The 22690-nt window shown below is 46.7% G+C and overlaps 1 protein-coding gene across 1 annotated transcript in view; it reads right to left on the bottom strand.

Annotated features, from left to right (window-relative positions):
• PTCH2 (patched 2) overlaps window positions 1-22690 on the bottom strand; it is a 98542-nt gene that overhangs the window by 59100 nt on the left and 16752 nt on the right. The window contains exons 3-4 of the mRNA XM_085602821.1: window positions 4429-4618; window positions 2091-2160 (exon numbers count right to left, since the gene is read on the bottom strand). Of these exons, the coding sequence (XP_085458947.1) occupies window positions 2091-2160; window positions 4429-4618 (260 nt within the window). The remainder of the gene's footprint in view (window positions 1-2090; window positions 2161-4428; window positions 4619-22690) is intronic.

Raw genomic sequence — 22690 nt, 5'->3', positions numbered from 1 at the left:
GGTGATTGTCATCCCTGCCCTTCAGGATCCTTTGCTATTCCACCTCTGGGCTCCATCGCTCCACTGTCAGTGACTCCCATCCCTGCCCTTCAGGATCCTTTGCTATTCCACCTCTGGGCTCCATCGCTCCACTGTCGGTGACTCTCATCCCTGACCTCCAGAATCCTTTGCTATTCCACCTCTGGGCTCCATCGCTTCACTGTCAGTGACTCTCATCCCTGACCGCCAGGATCCTTTGCTATTCCACCTCTGGGCTCCATCGCTCCACTGTCAGTGACTCTCATCCCTGCCCTTCAGGATCCTTTGCTATTCCACCTCTGGGCTCCATCGCTCCACTGTCGGTGACTCTCATCCCTGACCTCCAGGATCCTTTGCTATTCCACCTCTGGGCTCCACCACTCCACTGTCAGTGATTCTCATCCCTGCCCTTCAGGATCCTTTGCTATTCCACCTCTGGGCTCCACCACTCCACTGTCAGTGATTCTCATCCCTGCCCTTCAGGATCCTTTGCTATTCCACCTCTGGGCTCCATCGCTCCACTGTCAGTGACTCTCATCCCTGACCGCCAGGATCCTTTGCTATTCCACCTCTGGGCTCCATCGCTCCACTGTCAGTGACTCTCATCCCTGACCGCCAGGATCCTTTGCTATTCCACCTCTGGGCTCCATCGCTCCACTGTCAGTGATTCTCATCCCTGCTCTTCAGGATCCTTTGCTATTCCACCTCTGGGCTCCATCGCTCCACTGTCAGTGACTCTCATCCCTGCCCTCCAGGATCCTTTGCTATTCCACCTCTGGGCTCCACCACTCCACTGTCAGTGACTCTCATCCCTGCCCTTCAGGATCCTTTGCTATTCCACCTCTGGGCTCCATCGCTCCACTGTCGGTGACTCTCATCCCTGACCTCCAGGATCCTTTGCTATTCCACCTCTGGGCTCCACCACTCCACTGTCAGTGATTCTCATCCCTGCCCTTCAGGATCCTTTGCTATTCCACCTCTGGGCTCCACCACTCCACTGTCAGTGATTCTCATCCCTGCCCTTCAGGATCCTTTGCTATTCCACCACTGGGCTCCATCGCTCCACTGTCAGTGACTCTCACCCCTGACCGCCAGGATCCTTTGCTATTCCACCTCTGGGCTCCATCGCTCCACTGTCAGTGATTCTCATCCCTTCCCTTCAGGATCCTTTGCTATTCCACCTCTGGGCTCCATCGCTCCACTGTCAGTCACTCTCATCCCTGCCCTCCAGGATCCTTTGCTATTCCACCTCTGGGCTCCATCGCTCCACTGTCAGTGACTCTCATCCCTGACCGCCAGGATCCTTTGCTATTCCACCTCTGGGCTCCATCGCTCCACTGTCAGTGACTCTCATCCCTGCCCTCCAGGATCCTTTGCTATTCCACCTCTGGGCTCCATTGCTCCACTCTGTCAGTGACTCTCATCCCTGACCTCCAGGATCCTTTGCTATTCCACCTCTGGGCCCCATCGCTCCACTGTCAGTGACTCTCATCCCTGCACTCCAGGATCCTTTGCTATTCCACCTCTGGGCTCCATCGCTCCACTGTCGGTGATTGTCATCCCTGCCCTTCAGGATCCTTTGCTATTCCACCTCTGGGCTCCATCGCTCCACTGTCAGTGACTCTCATCCCTGCCCTTCAGGATCCTTTGCTATTCCACCTCTGGGCTCCATCGCTCCACTGTCAGTGACTCTCATCCCTGACCTCCAGGATCCTTTGCTATTCCACCTCTGGGCTCCATTGCTCCACTCTGTCAGTGAATATCAATCCTGAGCTATGGGATATTTTGTTGTTCCAACCCTAGGCTCCATCACACAGCCTTTACTCAGATGCGCCCAAATAATGTCTGGCGGCTTGAAGATTTCACACAAGGTCTGTCCACCCTGGACGCACAGGCACACATAAGAGTACAGAATCCAGGGCTGAGTTGTAAATCTCCGCTGTACATAAGAATGTTGTTTGCAAGGGCTAGAATGACCAGTTATGTGTCATCCCCATGCACAGATTAATGCCGAGCTGCTCAAGTAATAACTTATCAGTTGGTCTAAACTGACCTGTAGCAAAGACACTCACCCGTTCTACCATTGCGTTCTCGATGATGGGAACTCCAGACTTATAGCAGAGCTTGTTCAAATCCCAAGACCTTTGGAGAGAAAGGAAAGCATGTGTGACAAGCTGTGCAGGTGTGCCGTGAGAGGGAAGTGAAGTCATAAGCATTTAATGAACAGGTGTATTGTGGTTTCCACGCATCTGTTTATGAACGAGCACTTACACTAACACACAAACATTCAAAGATTTCATTTGAAGGCAGCATGGGTGCAAGAATTCTCTCACTCAGAAGGGCGAGTGCAGCAAAGCAAGATCCCTCAACAGAGACATAGATCAGATCACTTCTCACCCCGATGGAGCAAAGCACTTCCTTCCACTCACACACACATGGATAACGAAGCATCTCCTCTGACACAGATGGACAGCAGAGCCTCTTCTCTCACAAGCAGATGAACAGCAGAGCACTTCCCCTCGCACACAGATTTACAGTAGAGCACCTCTTCTCACTGACACCCCCATACAGAGGTACAGCAGAGCATTTCCTCACACACAGATGGGCAGTAAAGTACAACCTTTCACACACACGTACAGCACAGAGATGTACAGCAGAGCCTCCTCTCAGACAGACAACAGAGCTCCACCTCTTATACTGACAGTGGTCTAGCGGGGCCCTTCCGGTCACACACGGTTTAGAGCAGAGCCCTTCTTCTCACACCGATGGACAGGAGAGCACTTCCTCTCACACAGAGATGAACAGCAGAGCCCTTCCGTTCACAATCTGGTGGGCAGCAGAACACCTCCTCTCACACACGGATGTACCGCAGAGACCCTCTTGTCATACACAGATGAACAGCAGAATACTTATCATACACAGATGTGCAGCAGAGTTCCCCCTCTTACACAGATGGACTGCAGAGCCCCATCTCTCACACACATGTACAGCAGAGCCCCCTCATACAGATGTACAGCAGAGCAACTCCTCTCACACATGCATGTACAGCAGAGACGTTCTTGTCACACAGAGGTACACCGGATCACCTCTCACACACAGATGTGCAGCAGAGTCCACACACAGATGCACAGTACAGCCCCTCCTGTCACAGAGATGTACAGCAGTGTCCCTCCTCTCACACACGGATGTGCAGCAGAGCCCCTCCTCTCACACACATATGTGCAGCAGAGCCCTCCTTACACACGGATGTACAGCAGAGCCCCTCCTCTCACACACGGATGTGCAGCAGATCCCTCCTCACACACAGATGTACGGCAGAGCCCCTCTTCTGACACAGATGTGCAGCAGATCCCCACCTCTTACACTCAGATGTAACAGCAGAGCCCTTCCTCACAGATGTGCAGCAGAGCCCCATGTCTAACACACAGATGTTCAGCAGAGCCCCTCCTCTCACACAGATGTGCAGCAGAGCCCCATCTCTCACAAAGATGTACAGCAGAGCCCTTCCTCACAGATGTGCAGCAGAGCCCCTCCTCTCACACATATGTGCAGCAGAGCCCCTCCTCTCACACATATGTGCAGCAGAACCCTCCTCACACCCAGATCTGCAGCAGAGCCCTCCTCACACACGGATGTACAGCAGAGCCCCTTCTCTCCCACAAATGTGCAGTTGAGCCCCATCTCTCGCATACAGATGTACAGCAGAGCCCCCTCATACAGCTGCACAGCAGAGCACCTCCTCTCACACAGATGTGCAGCAGAGCCCCTCCACTCACATATATGTGCAGCAGAACCCTCCTCACACCCAGATCTGCAGCAGAGCCCTCCTCACACACAGATGAACAGCAAAGCCCTCCTCACACACAGATGTGCAGCAGAGCCCCCTCTCACACACAGATGTTCAGCAGAGCCCATCTCGCACACGGATGTGCAGCAGAGCCCCATCTCACACACACACACACAGATGTGCAGCAGAGCCCCATCTCTTAAACAGATGTGCAGCAGAGCCCCTCCTCACACACAGATGTACAGCAGAGCCCCATCTCACACACACAGAGCAGAGCCCCATCTCACACAGGTGTACAGCAGAGCCCTCCTTTCACACAGATGTGCAGCAGAGCCCCTCCTCTCACAGACGAGGGTAAAGTAGAGCCTCTCCTGACACAGATGGAGCACTGCAAGGCCTCCACAGGGGGATGATACACATGAAAGAAAACACATCACTCGCTAAAAAAGGACAGAAGAACATACCTCGCTCGTGCACACAAAGCTACAGAGAGCAGGCCCTACTCACATCCAAGGCCTCTAGACACCCAGGAGCAGCAGCGAGGACAGCACCACATGCTGCACTGCTCCACTCACACATCCTCCCTGGCCGCATCAGCCTCTCTTTGCATGTCTCTGACTTACTTTCCATAGAGTGACACCTGCACCTTGCTGGCGGCCAGGGCTGCCTTGAGGTGGAGCAGGAGGGCGCTTTGGCTCAGGACATTCTCGCCCGTCACACGGGGGGTCTGGATCATCATCTGCGATGTGTACACCGCCTCCTCGCCCAGCTTTTCCTTCGTGTAGCGCAGTTCATGGCTAACGCGGCTGCCCGCTGCAGGGAGACAGAAGAGAAGGGCAGGTGAGAAGGGCTCATGAACTGCATGCCGGGACTTGCTGTGAAGTTCCTAAGGCTACTTCATACACAATCTAAACAATAATATAATAATAAACGTAGTGACGCTGGAGATAGAAAAATACAAAATTATTCATTACAATGTATGTTTTTTTTTATATATAGGCATTTTTATAAAAACATATAAATGACAAAACATGAGCTGTAATACATTCTAACTATGATCATTCAGCCAAATAATCGTACTTCATACTCTAATTCTTGTGATATGTATGAAAGAATGTCAGCATCCTAAATTCATTAGATGTCTGACAACCATAGACAAAGGGGATGATTACAGCACTAAATCTCATGGATTTATATATCTGAAGGGTGGTTTCCAAGATGTCTCAATGCGCGTTTCCGCAGATAAACTGCCTTCCTCAGGAGAGCCACCTCCAAAATACTTCTTCAAGATCCAAGATGATCAAAGGTCTAGCCAGGTTTGGGTGCCAGACTCCCTGGATGGCATGTATAAGAATTGCAGTCCTATTGAGTGGATGCAAAGAGCGTATCAGTGCAGGGATTGCTGACTCCAACAACCGCAGGACTTAAGGGGAAATTAAGAAGCAGGATAAATCAGCAATAATCTCTTCCTCACCAGCCACTGCGGTCTTCTAGATGCCCTCAAGCGTGGGCCCTGGCTGACACGGACATACGAGATCACTTGGCCGTGTTCACGCAGGTCTCCCCCAAAGCACATTCAACCACTAGTATAGAGTCAGCATCTCTGCACCCCTTTCGCTGGGGCCGGCACACTGACGGAAGGTGGGGAAGAGCAGCAGCTAACTGCTGTGCCGAGGGCACGTGCAGGCTCTGAGGCCCGAAAGCCAATGAATAAATGACAACCGTTACCCCAGCCAACTAAACGTTGCAGTTGGGACTGACATACCAGGCAGCCTCATCCCAGTCACGACACAGCCATAAGCGCTGTCCGAAAGAAGCAGCCATGGGGCAATGTCGGACCCAGGTCTTTGGCGGCAGAAACTTTCCAATCTGAGGTTCCACGCAGACAGTGCAAATACTGTGCTGATAAAATATAGACTTTTTGTACAGAGAGAGAAGAGAATTGTGGCAGGAAAAAACAGAGGTGTAAGAAGAATAAAAGGAGATCTAGGAAATATAGAGGGGGGAATACATACACAGGATGGAGGACTAGAAACAGGGGGAGGCAGGGGGAAGGAATAGCACTGCTGGATCTTCAAGACTGAAAGAGACAGTTAGAGATAAATAGTGGAAATAAATGGACAAAAGGAGTAGCAGCAAGTAAGAGATTGAGAGAGGAAAATGTAGATAAGTGAGATAAGACAGAGCTAAGATGATGGGATAGATGAGCGGAAAGGCGAGGGGAGCGAGATGGGCCCAGGGGAACCACACAGAAAAGATTTGGAGGACCATACAGAGGAGGAAAGAATCCTTAGACGAAGAGAACAGCATAGGCCTACTAAGACTTCAAATCGTATTGAGGAAGAGCTCATTCCTGAACCCTAATTAAAATGCAATGATGGTGAACCAATCTCAGCTGGGGAGGCCCAACTCCACCTCAAAGTGGGCCTCCCTTCCCAAGCCCTGCATTGCAAAGGCACGCCGTAGAGTGAGTGAGTAGGTGCATTGATGGCGCACTCTGGTACAGAGGGGACTGCCTACTGACTCCTAGACATCGTGGCGGGAGAAGACCTCAGCACCTATAGACATGCAGGCCAGAACCACACGGTGCTGCCTTTAAATAAGGATTCTTCCTGACATCACTGCCGCATGGGTTTCGGCAGAGAGGAGGCATAATCCACACTAGGAGTTCATTTTTATGAAATAGGGAAGATTTCCTAATATGCCAGGGCCTTGAAAAGGCTGAGAAGGCCTGTGGCACAGTCAGTCACATCTGTGTACACGTATCTCTGAGAAAAATCCTCAGCAACCAAGAAAGCACAAGCTAAACTGGCCCAGCCGTCCCTTGAGCCCCTTAGATTTATCACTGAAAAAGGTTTTTGAGACAGTTTTGCCAACAGAGGCCCCATCCCTGCTCCTTCTGGCAATCCACTGGTCAACTCCGTTTCAAGCACAAACTTCATTTCCCTGGACCCTATATTCCTGTTTATGTGTTTATGACTGTACTTCATGCTTATGACCGTTGATGGCTTCTCTGAAATCAAGCACACCGTATACATGAATCTCTCTCTCACATAAGCTAATTTTCTCAAGCTGGGCCTTAATTCTTGTGAGACAATATTGCGGTAGATCCCACAACGCTGATTTAAATACCGTCGTTCATAGGTGTTTTCCAGGAACTAAGACATGCGCATTTATGACAGATCATCGTCCCAAGCGCACATATAGTGATTCTCTCAAGAGTGTATACGTGTGATGAGCTCAAGTAAACATAAGAAACACTGAAGTCCGCTTATCGATGATAGCCTGTTTGGCTCAACCACACAAACGAGTAATCAATTTACATCCAACTACAAGTGATCATCTAAATCACACATAAGCCTAATAACATTCAAATCAACATGCGAGTGACTGACTGAAGTATACATGAATAGTCAGTTCAGGCACACACATGAATAGTGTTCTCACACAACACAAGTGATCTGCTCAAAAGCACGCGAGTGATCGGCTCATGCGCCTATGATTTCACTGCAAGCATTTAATATGAATTATTTTACCATCCATGTTTCTCATGGGGTAACTTCATCTAAAAGTGAACTTAAAGTTACTCGATTAGGTTAATAGATTCCTTTTCATCCACTTCAAAATCACCTAAGATGCTGCATCCTCTTTCTATTTGTTTTAAATGCCACTACTCAAGTTTTGCCAAAAGACCTGCTGGCATTCAGAACTGAGAACCGGTTCTTTTAAGGGAAATAAACACGTTCTTAGTTACTATTCAGGTGTTCAATCGATGGTTCCATTCAACAGCTTTCATTTTAAACTATGTCAAACATTTTCAATCCCTTTATTTACCTAACACAATTCCCACACCATTTTCTATGCAGCTTTTCACCTACTGGTGCACGTATTTGTCAAATACACTGCACTGATTGTGTGAACATTGTTTTCTATATTTTTTAAATAGCTTTAAGTTTTTAAAAGTTTTTTTTGGCAAAACGTTATCATTCTCTAAAAGGGAGATACCCCTACACCCTGAAACCTGGTCCCAATGTTTATACAGCTTCACCACTAAAACAGGCTTTATTTGTGCCAAACACTACATTGGTTCTACAATGTTTTTTTCATTCTTAGAGACTTTTTTAGGTGATTTAGTTTTTAGACACACAGTAATTTCTAATTCGATAAATGTAAGCATTACATTTCTTGCAGCGCTCTGGCACCGTATGAGAATGGGCTGCACCGGCTCAGTACATGGGCCCCGGAGGCTTCCAGTTATGTTTCCTGCCTCCCTCCAACTCAACAGAATCAGTGGCATGACTGCAACATTTCAGTTTTGGGTGCACACAGGTCACGACATTCTCTCACAAAGTGTAACACCACAAACAACAGTGTGATAAATAATTCCACGTACATAACAGTATCAGTTAACTGTTCAATCCACCTAAGATACAGCCTAATTATTTATATCTATTTAACAATTTATGGTTGCATTATGTGTTCAGGTGTTCGGGTCCACTCGGAATTCCAATCTACCCAGACTACACAGGTGAAATCTCCTGTACCCCTAAGTGGTGGTCCCCGACCTCTGCCCAATCAAACACCTGCTGTGGACCCACTCCTTCTCACCACCAGGTAACAAGAGGGATGCCTCAAGAGTTGAGTCTACACCCCCAAGCCGGTGTGAAATGTTCTTGTGGAACACGGCCTGTCTGACCACCTTGGGCGGTTCGAAAGGGAATTTTAAAGAAGTGACCTATCCTTAAAACGTAGTTATTACTGCGGCCTGCTACAGTGCCACCTACTCAGGGTATGGGTATTTGAGCGGGAACCGCCTGTCCTAGTTGCATCGGGTTCTGTGGTCGCTGTAGCAAATAGGGCATGCGCAAGACAGCACCAAGTAACACAGCGACTCCTGCGACAGAAGGATCAACAGTGATGGGAATATTGACACACCTCTTTCGTTCCACCCAAATCACGCATGAGGCGGGTGCCAGGAAAGGTTTCACTGCCCACATCTGTGAGCTCTCTGTAGACCATGCCCTGGGCCTGAGTTGTGAGAACAGGGGAGGGGTAAAGACCCACAGGTGCGTTCAGAGCCAAGCACCTGTTTTTATGCACCCGCAGTGTCTTAAGTGATTCAACTCATCATTTCTCCAAGTGAGGCCTTAATTTTCAACATCACAACTTGGAAACAGTGAGCAGAGTTTGCCTCTTTTTATTTCTGAGCTGTGTTGTCTAAAATAGTGCAATAAACTGCAGTAGGGTTAAATTAATTCACTTTGTACACGCCAGGTGCATAAAAACAAGCACTCGGCTTACTACTGAGGCAGCGCTGCCCCTCATGATAGAGCACTGTGGGCTAATGAGTGACCACACCCTAGCACAAGCAAGACTGCATAAGCATCATGATATGGCTGGCTGCCCTGACTCAAAGCGAAGTGACCGTTTTGTATTCACCTGCAATCAAAGTTAGGATTTATTTTCAGACAGTACAGCTCTGAAACAGTGAGAGGGTTTTCCCTCTTTCCGTTTCTGAGCTATATATCTAAAATAATGCACTGACTCAGAGAAATATCGGGTTCAATGAATTCACTTTAGCCACTGCTGGTGCATAAAAACAGGTGCTCAGCTCAGTGCCGAGCCAGCGTACTGGCGCACAGGCCTCAAATACATGAATGGCTTGAGAAACACCCTGGGGGAGTCGTGCTAATCTGTAAGGAGGATGGGGGGGCGGGTATTCATATGGATTCACACAATTCTCTTAAACATGTCAGTAGCACTATGACAGTAAAGGCACATGAGCACAGATATGCCATAGCAGCATGGGCACAATGTCTATTGGTTTTATGATGTCTATTTCAAATGTCAATAAAGATGTATGAAAAAAAAGAAAAAAGCACTGCACTCTTATCAGCACAGACTGACATGACCACCAGTGCAGCCCACACTTCAGCTGCTTGTCACTGTCTCCCTCCCACGAGCCATATGATTCTCTCGCTTCCCAGCCATGTAAACGTGCACAAGCTTCAAACATGCACAAGCTTGGGCTTCCATAAACAGCCCTCAGCATCCACGTTCTGCACAAGAATGGATCTTCCACAAACAATGCTCAGCAGCCAATATCTGGGCTCTGCACAATCTGGAGCTTCTACAGTCATGGGCATACAAGAGCCACGTTCTACACAATTTGGAGCTTCTACAGTCCGGGGCAGCCATGTTCTTCACAATCTGGAGCTTCCACAGTCCTCAGAATCCAAGAGTCACGGTCTGCACAATCTGGAGCTTCTACAGTCTGGGACATCCAAGCAGCCACGTAATTCACAATCTGGAGCATCAACAGTTCTCAGCATCCAAGAGCCACATTCTGCACAATCTGGAGATTCCACAGTCCTAGGCATTCAAGAGCCACATTCTACACAATCCGGAGCTTCCACAGTCAGGGGCGTCCAAATAGCCATGTCCGGTAAAATTGGAGCTTCTACAGTCTTCAGCACCAAAGAGCCACATTCTTCATAATCTGGAGCTGCCACAGTCGGAGTCCTCCAAGCAGCCATGTTCTTCAAAAGCTGGAGCTTCCACAGTCCTGTGAATCCAAGAGCCACGCTCTGCACAATCTGGAGCTTCGACAGTCCTGGGCATCCAAGAAGCCAAACTTTGCATAAATTAAAGCTTGCTCAGAGGCTGCTCAGCATCCATGCGGCCATGTTCTGGACAAGATAGAACTCCCACCAACACTACTCAGCATCCAAAGCATCCTAGCAGTTACCTTCTGCCAAAGCTATCCAATAGGTGCGCTCTGGACAAACTGGAGCTTCCACAAACACTGCTAAGCATCTAAACACCACATCAGTGGAGCATCCAGAGACAGCCTTAGCATCCAAGCTGCCACTTTCTTCACAAGCTGGAGCACCCACAGACAATCCTCAGCATCTAAGCCGCCATATTCTGCACAACTTGGAGCCCTCTCTGATTGTCCTCAGCATCTAAGCAGCCATGTTCTGCACAAGCTGGAGCACTCACAGATAGTCCTCAGCATCTAAGCAGCCATGTTCTGCACAAGCTGGAGCACCCACAGACAGTCCTCAGCATCTAAGCAGCCATGTTCTGCACAAGCTGGAGCACCCACAGACAATCCTCCGCTTCTACGCTGCTATATTCTGCACAATCTGGAGCTATCACGGATTGTCCTTAACATCTAAGCAGCCATGTTCTGAAAAACTGTAGCATCCTCAGCATCTAAGCCGCTATATTCTGCACAAGCTGGAGCCCTCTTGGATAGTCCTCAGCATCTAAGCCGCCATATTCTGCACAAGTTGGAGCCCTCTCGGATAGTCCTCAGCATTTAAGCAGCCACGTTCTGCACAAGTTGGAGCACTCTCTGATAGTCCTCAGCATCTACGCCGCCATATTCTGCACAAACTGGAGCACTCTCGGATAGATCTCAGCATCTATGCAGCCACGTTCTGCACAAACTGGAGAACTCTCTGACAGTCCTCAGCATCTAAGCCACCATATTCTGTACAAGCTGGAGCCCTGTGGGATAGTTCTCAGCATCTACACAGCCACAGTCTGCACAAGCTGGAGCACCCACAGACAATCCTCATCATGTAAGAAGCCATGTTCTGCACAAGCTGGAGCATATACAATCTTCAGCTTTTAAGCTGCCATATTCTGCACAAGCTGGGGACCCACAGACAATCCTCAGAATCTAAGCAGCCATGTTCTGTACAAGTTGGAGCACCCACAGACAATCTTCAGCTTCTAAACCGCCATATTCTGCACAGGCTGGAGCCCTCTCAGATAGTCCTTAACATCTAAGCAGCCGTGTTCTGAACAAGCTGGAGCACCCACAGGCAGTCCACAGCACCTAAGCAGCCATGTTCTGCACAAGTTGGAGCACCCACAGACAATCCTCAGCATCTAAGATGCCATTTTCTGCACAAGCTGGGGACCCACAGACAATCCTCAGAATCTAAGCAGCCATGTTCTGTACAAGTTGGAGCACCCACAGACAATCTTCAGCTTCTAAACCGCCATATTCTGCACAGGCTGGAGCCCTCACAGATAGTCCTGAACATCTAAGCAGCTACGCTCTGCACAAGCTGGAGCACCCACAGGCAGACCTCAGCACCTAAGCAGCCACGCTCTGCACAAACTAGAGCACCTACAGACAATCCTCAGCATCTAAGCCGGCCTAAGCCGCCGTATTCTGTCCCAATCCACGCAGCCACGCTGTGCGCAAACTGGAGCACCAATAGACAATCCTCAGCATCTAAGCCGCGTATTCTGCACAAACTGGAGCCCTCTCGGATAGTTCTCAGCATCTAAACCACCATATTCTGCACAAGCTGGAGCACTCTTGGATAGTCCTCAGCATCTACGCAGCCACTTTCTGCACAAGCTGGGGTGTGAAAAGTTGCATCTCAGAATTTAAGGAGCCACTTTTGTTAACAATATGACACTTACATTGTCCCAGTACTTTTGAAACTCCAGCAGCCAAAAGCTATTAAATATGCAGTTGGAATACAACAAACCGCAAATACTCCTCAGAAGAGTGTCAAAACTGAAGAACAGGAAAAACTCCCAAAAAATGCCGATTAAAACAACTATCCAGTCTTCCCCGGCCTTTGTTATGGCATCTTCAGAAAACAAGTTATTGAGAGTTTCTTACTTGGTATCCCCTATCTTCCACTGTTCCTACTTCGTATATGTCAAAGTAACACAACTTTGAGTATATATATTTGAGAACCTATTTGAAACTGTTTCTTTATTATTTACTAGTGTTTCAGCATGCTAACTGGTAGCATACCTAATATGCGTGGTTATGTGAGGGGAAGAAGGGGTTTCTTGTGCGTTTATTAAATTGTAATACAATTTATTATAAAAATAAGAAAAAGGTCAACTTTCTACAAGACATTATTTATGCATAATAATGTCTTCTGAACATATACTTATTTATAATATGAATAACAATAGATACATATATATATATCTATAGTGTGTGTAATTATCATTGCAGCTTCCTCTACATATTGATGGCCACACTATCAAAAGGTGGGAAGTAGGGCCTTTGCCAGGAGGACGGAGCAGAAAAGCGATAGAGGCATTCGGAAGGAGGGGGGAAAAATGAAAAGTGACAGTGAAATTTCCTCGCCCGTCCTCCGGCGGACAGCCCCTGTGCCCGAAGCAGCCCCCTGCGCCGAGGGGCCACCTTACAGATTGTTGTGACCTCGGATTAGCTGGATTAGGGAACCCATCAAAGGACTCCTGCTGCTTCGGAGGAAGTCGGACCCTGCACAATCTAAAAAAAGAGCCGCTTTTTACCTGTTCCCGGATATTGGCTGTAAGCCCGGGTGGCAGAATTTCATGCTCTTTATTTAGGCTTTTTGCCGAAGCATCTAAAAAGAGTGGCTAAATGGCCAGAAATGTCTGGAAGGCACTACATTTTTGGGGAAAACAAGGGTCACTTTGTTATGGTATTTTAAGACACAACCAAGCTCTGCCTACAACCCTGGTTGCTATACCCTACTGCCGATCTGAATGCTAAAGACATTTTGAGAGATATTTGCGGGAAAAGTGGGCTTAATATAAATCATGACGTGAAGTTACAAAACATAAAACACTAATAATTTAGGGCCTAGTTGACTGGAATCGGTATCATTGTTCACTCTCATTACCCAGTCCACATCTGTTCTTACATTACACCTGTTGAGTATTTACTAAATCTCCTTTCCTATAATGTGAAATATATGACTCTTGAAGAAAAATACATTACACCACAAAGTGGTCCTTAAAACAGCACAAGTCTAATATGTTTCCGTATGTCTGACTTAAGAAGTGATTTTGCTCATTAGAAAACGATTAAGCATTGGTAAGAATACGGAGGTGGCCACTGCAAAATCGATGTTATGTAATTTATATCGTCTTCTATGCTCACTTCAATTTTAGTCGAAGCTTATGTACCATAAAAATGCCCATTATGATACAAGATCATCCCTGGGGCTTCTGAAACCTGGACTGCCAGTAGGGGCAGAAATACACCCCTTTCATGTAGTCGAGGGTTTTGAGGCCATCTGCCCTGGGTACGAGGCCGTGGCATTTTGAGGTGCACATCTTGAGTGAAGGGTCCTCAGATTTTCGAGTCTTGTCATTTTTAGGGTGCATATCTTGGGTGGAGGGTCTCAGATTTTGGCTGGGCATAACATGCCTCCTGGAAGGTTTGCATGGTGTCATTCTTTTGGGGTTCAGAGGGATGTACTCTGATGTGGGAAGACCAAATGGGGCGCTTGGTGGACTCTTTAGTGGGGCCCTTGGAGGAAGCTCACTGCCTAAGGTGGCCATTGCACTAGTTAGGTGGATTATGTATTGGTGGGACCCAATGTATTTGGTAGGCGACCTTAAATTGCGGGCGGAGGGGGGGGCAGATAGAAGACCACAGTAGATGCTGCGACCAATGTGGATGAAAACATGCAATTAAAATGTCTTTCAGTCCCACTCCCCCTCCTCACACCACACCCCTAGCTGTGCAGCAGATGGGTGTCCCCATGATACGGAAGGCAGTCCAACACTGGCCAAATACAGCTCTTTTGTCCTGCCTCGAAGAATGCCTGCGAGTGTGTGTTCCCCAACAAACACCCTTAAGAGGAGGGGTAGAAAAAAAACGCTTCACAAAAGCAGAGCTCCTACCCCTGACATAAACAAGGCAGACAGAGCGGGCTCTCTTTTTTCTGTTACAGAAATAAAGGAGCGAGAGCCTGAGAGAATGAGTGAGAAAGAGAGGACTGGACCAGGGCCTAGCCCTTCCATACTCCTCAACCCTACCCAAGCCTTGTATACCCCACTTTGTTCCGGCCCCCATAACACATCTCTATTGCGCGGAATCGACCCTCTTGCCTAAAAAGCTCACTCTCAGAGCCGCCACCTGTCTGCTCGATTCTTTGGCAACAGGATTCCCTGTTTTTCCTGCGGCTGCATGGATCACTTGCGCATCAGTGGTGTTTTTAAGACCCACTGCTTCAAAATGTCTGCCTCAGGCCTGGTAAGGGCCCTCAAAATAAAAAGATGCCAACATCGCAAAAACATACTAACATGCGGGAAAAGCTCCACACGCTTGGGGATAGGTTAGAAGCACCCACCCGTCCGTTCCACAACCACCCCCCAAAAAGGGGGGGTGTTGAAAAATTCCGTTAGGAGCGCCCATTCACGGCCAAGACTCCTTCCTGACAGCACTGACATAAATTTGCACTGGTGTTGACATTTAAGCACTTGCTATTTCCATATGTATGGCCCAGCCCGGCCTAATTATGGTAATCATCCTCTCTGTTGGCTGCTCTGGGAAATGGACACATTAGTCAGTCCACTGCCCGCTAATGTGTCTTAATATGTGAGTGAAACATGCATTCAGGCGGCCCTGAATGCACGAATCTTTCCACATTGCTGCTTTCATTCAGGCACGAAATGATTTTTTTGGCGGCTCGGGAAACACTGTTCCTCGCCAAAAAAAGTAAAACTCTTTTTTTCTTTTAAAGTAAATGGAGATTCTGTATCTCGCCTCTCGTTTTTTCTATACATATTTTTATTTTTTTATTGCTATGATGCGTTCTTTCATCGGCTGAGCCCCCTGCCCCCTCCCTTGCCCCTACGTTCTCGCAATACCTAGCAGAATACCCGACTGGTTTACAAATGCTGCACTGGGCACCACACAGTGAGCTCTGCCCTTGCAAAGACCAGTGCTAGCATTTTGCAGGATTCACACTCAGAAAAGTACCAATATAAAATACCACTACGTTCATCGAAGGTGGTGTGGAAGTGACAGCAGCAAGAGCAAAAACGCTGGTAGTTTAATAGATTTAAAAAATCATCCTAAGAAAGTGAAAATGTATTTGCAATAGAGAGATAATAGGGAAAGTAGTTAGGGAAAGAAAGGGTCAAGCGGAAAAAAAAATAGCTGCAATGCACAAATGACTTAGGTCTTACAGTGTTTCTTCAAGCTGTCAATCACGGTTGAAAACATTTGCTGTGCATACCGATATTACGGGGAGTCAAAAAAAGAGCATACAGAAGCTTAACTACCCACAGCTGAACAGAAGTGATAATACTACAAACACAGCACCAATGTTTCAGGTGGTTATGTTATTGTATTGTCTACGGCTATAACCCAAGGCGGGGCTTCAATGTGTGATTGTGCATGTCTCAGTTAAATATATGTGGAAATATAACAGCTCTAACTTCATTTTTCATCCACCAAATATAAATAAGGACAAATATCGGTACGCTAAGAATAAAAGTACATGTAAAGATTAAGGTGGACAGGTAAAAAAAATCCATGAAACTAGGATATCTAAAAATAAGCCAAGATAGGAGGATCACAATTAGAGGTGGATGTGGCAGCAGTGATAGAGCTACAATCCTCTAAGGATCATTGCAGACACAGGAGAAATTCAAGCAGAAACTCCCAAGGTGTGCATACGTGGATTCATGAGAGACACAAGGTTATACATTTGCATACTTTGGGTGAAACTAGAAGGGGGATATGACAAAAACATTGAAATACCCCTTTGTCAGTAGGAGAACACAGGTGAAAGGGAAGTATGAAGTTGTGACGTTTGTTTTCCTCCACAAACTTGGTGAAGTTTCCTAATTGCTTTGCAGGCTTTGCAAGCTACCTAAAGATTGAGAAGATTAGATTGCAAGAAAGAAGATGTCCTCGAGTCAAAGCTAATTTTTTAAGGAACAAAATCTCACCAAAAATGTGTTTTTGGTGACAGTATTTTCTTGCACAAAAAGTGTCTTTGAAAGAAAAGTCATAGCATAACTATTTTGGGAAGAATGTTTGTTCATAAATAAAGATTTGGAGAGTTACCTAACTGTGCAACCATTGTTAAGTTTGTAATGTTTGCAAAACTATGCAAGCAAAATGCAAAATTCGGGTGAAGTTTTTGCTGGTAGCTGTGGACCTGGCAGTCCCTACCGGTAACGGGATTATCCAGAAGTAATCACTTGACACAACGTTTCTTGAAGCCAAGTTAATGCCACTGAGGTCAGGCATGTCAGAAAGTGATTGAAAAGCTGGCTGGCAGTTGTATACATCTACTGATGGAGAAAAGAGAGAAGGTAACGTAAGGTTTGTGACTCCAGGTATGAGGAAACTGAAAGAAAATAAACAATATTTGAAATGGTAATGTGTCATAGTTTGAAGAGCCACGTAAATTGTGATAATGTATGGTTGGCATTAAATTATCAATATGTCTGACTTTTCTGCGAGTGTTTTATTAATTACTATACTGTAAAGTGTATAGAACATACGGAGAAAGGGTGTCATGGATGTCATGAAACGGACAGAAAGAGAAGAAAGGGGTGAAGGAAACTAGAAAGAAGGGGCTGTGATCTTAGGGAAGAAAAATCTAACTTGTCTTCCCCGCGCACCAAAATCTGGATGCCAGCAAACATCCCCAAATCCCAGTAATGATGATAAGCCAAATTTCACTGTACCAAGATTAATCTCGGTCACAACATTTGGCTTTGAATGTTTTACAAGCAGTGCCTTTTCAGTCGGTCATATCATAAGCAATGCATACAAACCAGGGTAGATCCGACTCATACTGGTGGCAACACTGTTGTCTATCAAAAATGGCTGCTCAGGAGTCTTGGTGAGACTGGAAGCCCACAAGACCAGAAACAAGTCTAAATCCATGACTCTGAATATGGTTTTTAACTCTACAGATAAGCACTGGAGGAAGAATTAAGAACGGATAGCAGGTTCGGCAAGGATCCTCCCTGAGGCCGACCCTCTTCAACGCATACATGTTCCCTCTCGCCAGCATCATCTGCTCTCACAACTTCAACATCTCCTCTTCTATGCGACGACACACAACTTATTCTCTCCCCAATAGACAAGGTACCTCGTACCCAGATTAAGTTCAATGCCTGCATGACTGAAATTGCCACTGGATCAAGACAAACTGTCTAAAGCTGAACAGAGACAAACACAAATTAATGATCTTTAGGAAAAGCACGAGGTACTCCACCAGGTGGCCAACAAAGCTAGGACAGACACAAACGCCCACCACCCACGCCAAAAACCCTTGGGTCGTCACTGACCACAAACTTGACATCACCATTCAAGTCAACGCATTCCTCAACTCATGGTTCCATATCCTGAAGATGTCAAGAAAGATTTTCAAATGACTTCCGAGCAGCACCTGGAAAACTGTCATGCACACTCTGGTCACAAGCAAGCTGGACTACAGGAACAGCCTCAATGGGGGATCAACAAAAAACTCACCGGAAGGCAAACATAATTTAGAACTCGGCAGCCAGAATCACTCTCAACCTCCCATGCCGCACTTACATCATGCCACACCTGAAGGAGCTCCACTGGCTTCCTGTACACAAAAGAACACAATTTAAACTCCTAACCCACACTTTCAAATGGACTACATAACAGTGTCCCTGCATACCTCAACAATTGCATCTGCTTTCTCAAACCTTCCAGACACCTCTGCTTGTCCAGACTCCTACTTGCACAAAACCCATGTATATGGAAAAACAGATTCAGCGGTCAAGCCATCTCAAACATCGCTCCTAAAGCGTGAAATTACCCGGCCCTACACATAAGAACCTCCTCCTCATTTCTTGAATTATGCAAGAAGCTGAAGACCTGGCTTTCTAAGCAGTTCCACCACTACATGAATTTGGGCAGGCTCACACCAGCTCAGCACCAGACTACCCTCCCAGATGATAGTGCGCCCTACAAATTTACATAACATAACCAGCACGGTCCCTATAATTCCATTTATCATATCATGCTCAATTCCACTTTACAGCTGTTTGCAAGAAAAGTGTTGGATATTCGTGTGAGCATGATTACAGAAGCTCAGGCTTTCTTTCTTAAATACCTCTACAAAAAACTTTCAGTGGGGTGAAAAATAATTTTTTGATAGAATTTGACCTCTGGGCTACTGCGCACTATGCTGATTCTCAAACAAATCCTCAATTCCATACACTATTTAATTTAGTGCATTTACAGTCAACACGCTCTGGGCAGAGCATGGGGGCACACATTATATGCAATACTCCCTGTATGCTCTCAGCAGCAGTAGCTCACAAAGGCTATCTATGATATGCTGAGGAGTGCAGGCAATTATCGAAGGACTGTCTACAATGCCTGCTTTTTTGTCTGTACCAAAAATCTTGCTGTGTTATGCATTGTCTAAGAACAGTTCTATTCATAACATTCAGACTAGCCCTGGCATGAGATATCCAGGTCAGACAGCTTTCTTAAAATCTTGCCATCTATTTGGTTCAACAGGGCATCTGGCCACAACGTAACATTTGCTAAACATGGATAGTGCATCACAAGTACGACCCTAACAGGAAGGCAACTTTCACAAAACTGGATAACATCAATAGGGAAGATGTGATGGAAATTTAAGAAGCTATTGAAGCTGGGCCTCGCTATGCCTTCACTAGTGATTATTCATTGTATTCCAGGATCTTTGGCTGCAATGAGTCCTAGAGTGTATGGCACACTCTATAAAAGTCGCACAATATGAAGCATCATACGTGTAAACAATCCACATAGATTTTTAAAATAATCTTCTGCAGGCTCTATACATTGAGGATCACTTTCCAGATTAGAGCTGCTGCCTGTGTAAGTTCATACTCTTGAAGTTGTTCTATGAAAAACTTTCACAAAGCTTCTGTAGATTTTTCACAGTAGAGAAAAATGAGTAGGAATTGCTCCTTGCAGCCATTTTCATAAATAATTTATGGCAGCTGCTGTAATGCTACAGAGAACACCTGGAATTCATGACGTGTGCTGTATAAACGACTCATGGTCACAGAGGTCCAACTGGAAATACCCACCGACAACAGTGCTTTGAGGCTCAGATGTACCCAGCAACCAGACAACAATGTTCTTTCAATTCAGTTTACATCACTATAGTGCCTAGACACCCCAGGGTAGTAGAGCGCTCTATACATTTAATTTTCATTTAATTTACTAATTAAGGTCTCATTTGGGGTATTGTGCCCAGTTCCACAACTGAAAATGCACAAACAGGCCCAGGTCTGTAGCATACATAAAGCAGGAACCTAAAGAGACAACACCTAAGTTTTGTGTCATTTCCTAATACCTGGCCTTAAGTATTGTGTCGATTTTGAGACACCTCATTCATCAGGACTGATGTGCCCAGTTCTGGAGACCACACATGTAACCACTTCTGAGGCCTCACCTGCTGTTTTGTGCAATTCTTGTACGCCCTGCGTGGGGTACGGAGCCAAGTTCTCTAAACTTAAACTGAAACACGGAGTCCAGTCTGCAATCCAAATTCCCATGCACAGAGCCATCCATATATTTACACCAAATAAAGGTGTGCAAATGCCCTATGACACGTTTTCCAATGTAAACAGATGTACGCTGAAGAAAACCGGGCCTGTGTGAGGCACAAGAAAGATATTCTCATTCTTAATAAAATAAAAACCAAAAGAAGGCTCTTTCAGCCGTTTGACGCTAAAAAGTGGTGTGGCGACAATTACAATTACATACGTTCTCACAAGGAGAGTGAAAACACCTCTCAGCCGGAACGATGGAGACAAATAGTAAATTAATTAAAAAAAAAAGCCTCGGCTAGAGAGGATCAACAGTACGATGTGCGGCTGGGTAAAGATGGACGCCACGTACGTACAGTATCCGTGTCGAGAAATGACATGAATTTAGGCTCTAATCTATGGGCCTGCCACTGGCTTAAGATAAGAACCAGTGGTTCCTATGCACCGTCCGTAGATCACGGTGCAGCCCCGAGTGTGAAATTCCGCACAGAACTGCACCCGCGCCGGTTCCGTCTGGGCACACCCGGGGCGTGCGGCCAAGCGCTTTAGCACACGCCCTGTCTTGTCTCGCTGCTTGCACAGCAGATGTGAATTTCACACAGCACCTCCAGCTCTGTCATCAGGGCTTCCAAACTGCGATTGCCTTCTTCTGAAACTTCCTCCCCCCAGAACCGGGACCCCAACGCCAACCACACTCACAAACACAGCTGCTTTCCATCTCGCCCCTCCACCTAAACACTTTGTTGCGTGCCAGTATTCGTAAGACCACCCACAAATCCAGGCATGGCCACCCAGTAGGTCTTCACCACCACTTTAGCACCACCTCCTGGCCTCCCCTCCCCAGCCACAGCTGCCCTGCCCATCTAAAATACGTGTCTGCTCTGGCTGGGGTACACGTTCCCCTTGCCCACACACCCCGCCTCACACAGCTAGTTTGTTTATATAGTCGAGTACACTGCTCTCTGTATATTTATACTTCTCCTTCCCCTCCCGGGAAGGGCTCTCCGCCCACAGCCTGTATATTTATACAGCTCCTTTCTCTGCCTGTGTGTGCTGTGCTGAGAGAAGCTCAGTGTATTTGTACAGCTCGCCTCCCTATATGCGTGCAGAACCTCCGGAGTATGTCCATGTGTAAATCTCCTTTCCGTGAAGCGCTCTTGCTAAATGAGAACCCTAAAACAGCCACACTAAAGACAACGGGCTATGGGGCATATTATCAAGGGCCGGCGATAAATATCGCAAAGCGCGCTTACCGCTTGCATATTTATCGCCGGCTATCTCTGGAATTTATCGCCCGGTTAGCGCGTTATCAACAACGCGCATCGCCGAGGCGATAAAAAGTCCAGAGTTAGCTGTCGAATGTGCAATTATAGCTGAAAATCCAGCGATAATCGCATAACGATTGGCGATATGTTGTTGATAGGGCAGGACAGACATAGCCATTATATCCACCTTCCATTGGATACAATGGCTAAGTCAACCTGAAAGCAGGCGTAAGGAAAGTAGCGATAACCGCGGGTAGCGCTACTTTTCTTATCGCTCTGCAGGTTAGCGTTCACATTGTTGATAGGAGAAATGTCGGTTAGCGACATTTCTCACATCATTAGAGATGCAAAGCTGGGCGTTAAGGGAAAGGGAGCTGCGGCAAGGATTCGCTTGATAGCGTGACCTTGCTAATAGTGCGATAAAATTATCGCCACTTTTGGCACGAAAACGGACACTAAAGTGGCGATAATTTTATCTTGGGACCTTGATGATATGCCCCCATAGTATCAAGCCCAATATCGCCGAAAGCGTCCGAAAAGCGGCAATTAAAATATCTCACTATTATCAAGGATAAGCTAATGCGTGTTTCCTTGAGTTGGCAGCCGTTTTTACTCCACTTTGCATGTCAGCGATTATTATCGCTAAAAACATGCAAAGTGGGCGTTCCTTGCAATGTCTGCATGATAGACAATGCAAACACAACATGGCACTATTTACAATGCGGCCCCAGCGATAAGAAAAGCCGTGCTAACCGCGGTTATCGCCGGATTGTAAAGCCTGCTTTCAACTTTACTTAGCTATCTTCCCAATGGGAGGTGAATTGACAGCTTGAATGCACACTCCCCTATTAGCAACCTTCTCCGGCATTATCGCTAGATTTCCCTCGGTAATCTGATTATCGCCGTCTGTCCCTGTGTTTTACTTCGCCTAAGTGCTAAGCGTTACTGATATGCCGCTAACACGGCGAAGTAAAACAGCAATAGGCGGCGATATTTAAAAACGCGCTATGTGCGTTTAGCGATAATTATCGCTTGTCCTTGTTAATATGCCCCAACATATATAAACATCTCCTGGCCTAGGACCATCTGAGCAGTGTGTGTTGGGATCCCGGGCACTTGAACGCTGGTTATGCTTGATAACTCCACAGAAATGTATTGAATCCAGTTTAAAAGGTTTGCCCGTTGGGCAACTGATTTATTCATAGAAAATTAAAGTAAAAAGGGATTTAGGCCTTTAAAATGGGGACGACTTGAGAAAGTCCCAGTGTACAAAGCTGCCGAGTTATCTAATGCCACAAGTAGCAAA

The sequence above is a fragment of the Triturus cristatus genome, chromosome 4_2 (genome assembly GCF_964204655.1).
Source record: "Triturus cristatus chromosome 4_2, aTriCri1.1, whole genome shotgun sequence".
NCBI classification, from domain to species: Eukaryota; Metazoa; Chordata; class Amphibia; order Caudata; family Salamandridae; genus Triturus; species Triturus cristatus.
The sequence above is the reverse complement of the archived record's forward strand: the minus strand, read 5'-3'. Positions and strand labels throughout refer to the sequence as shown.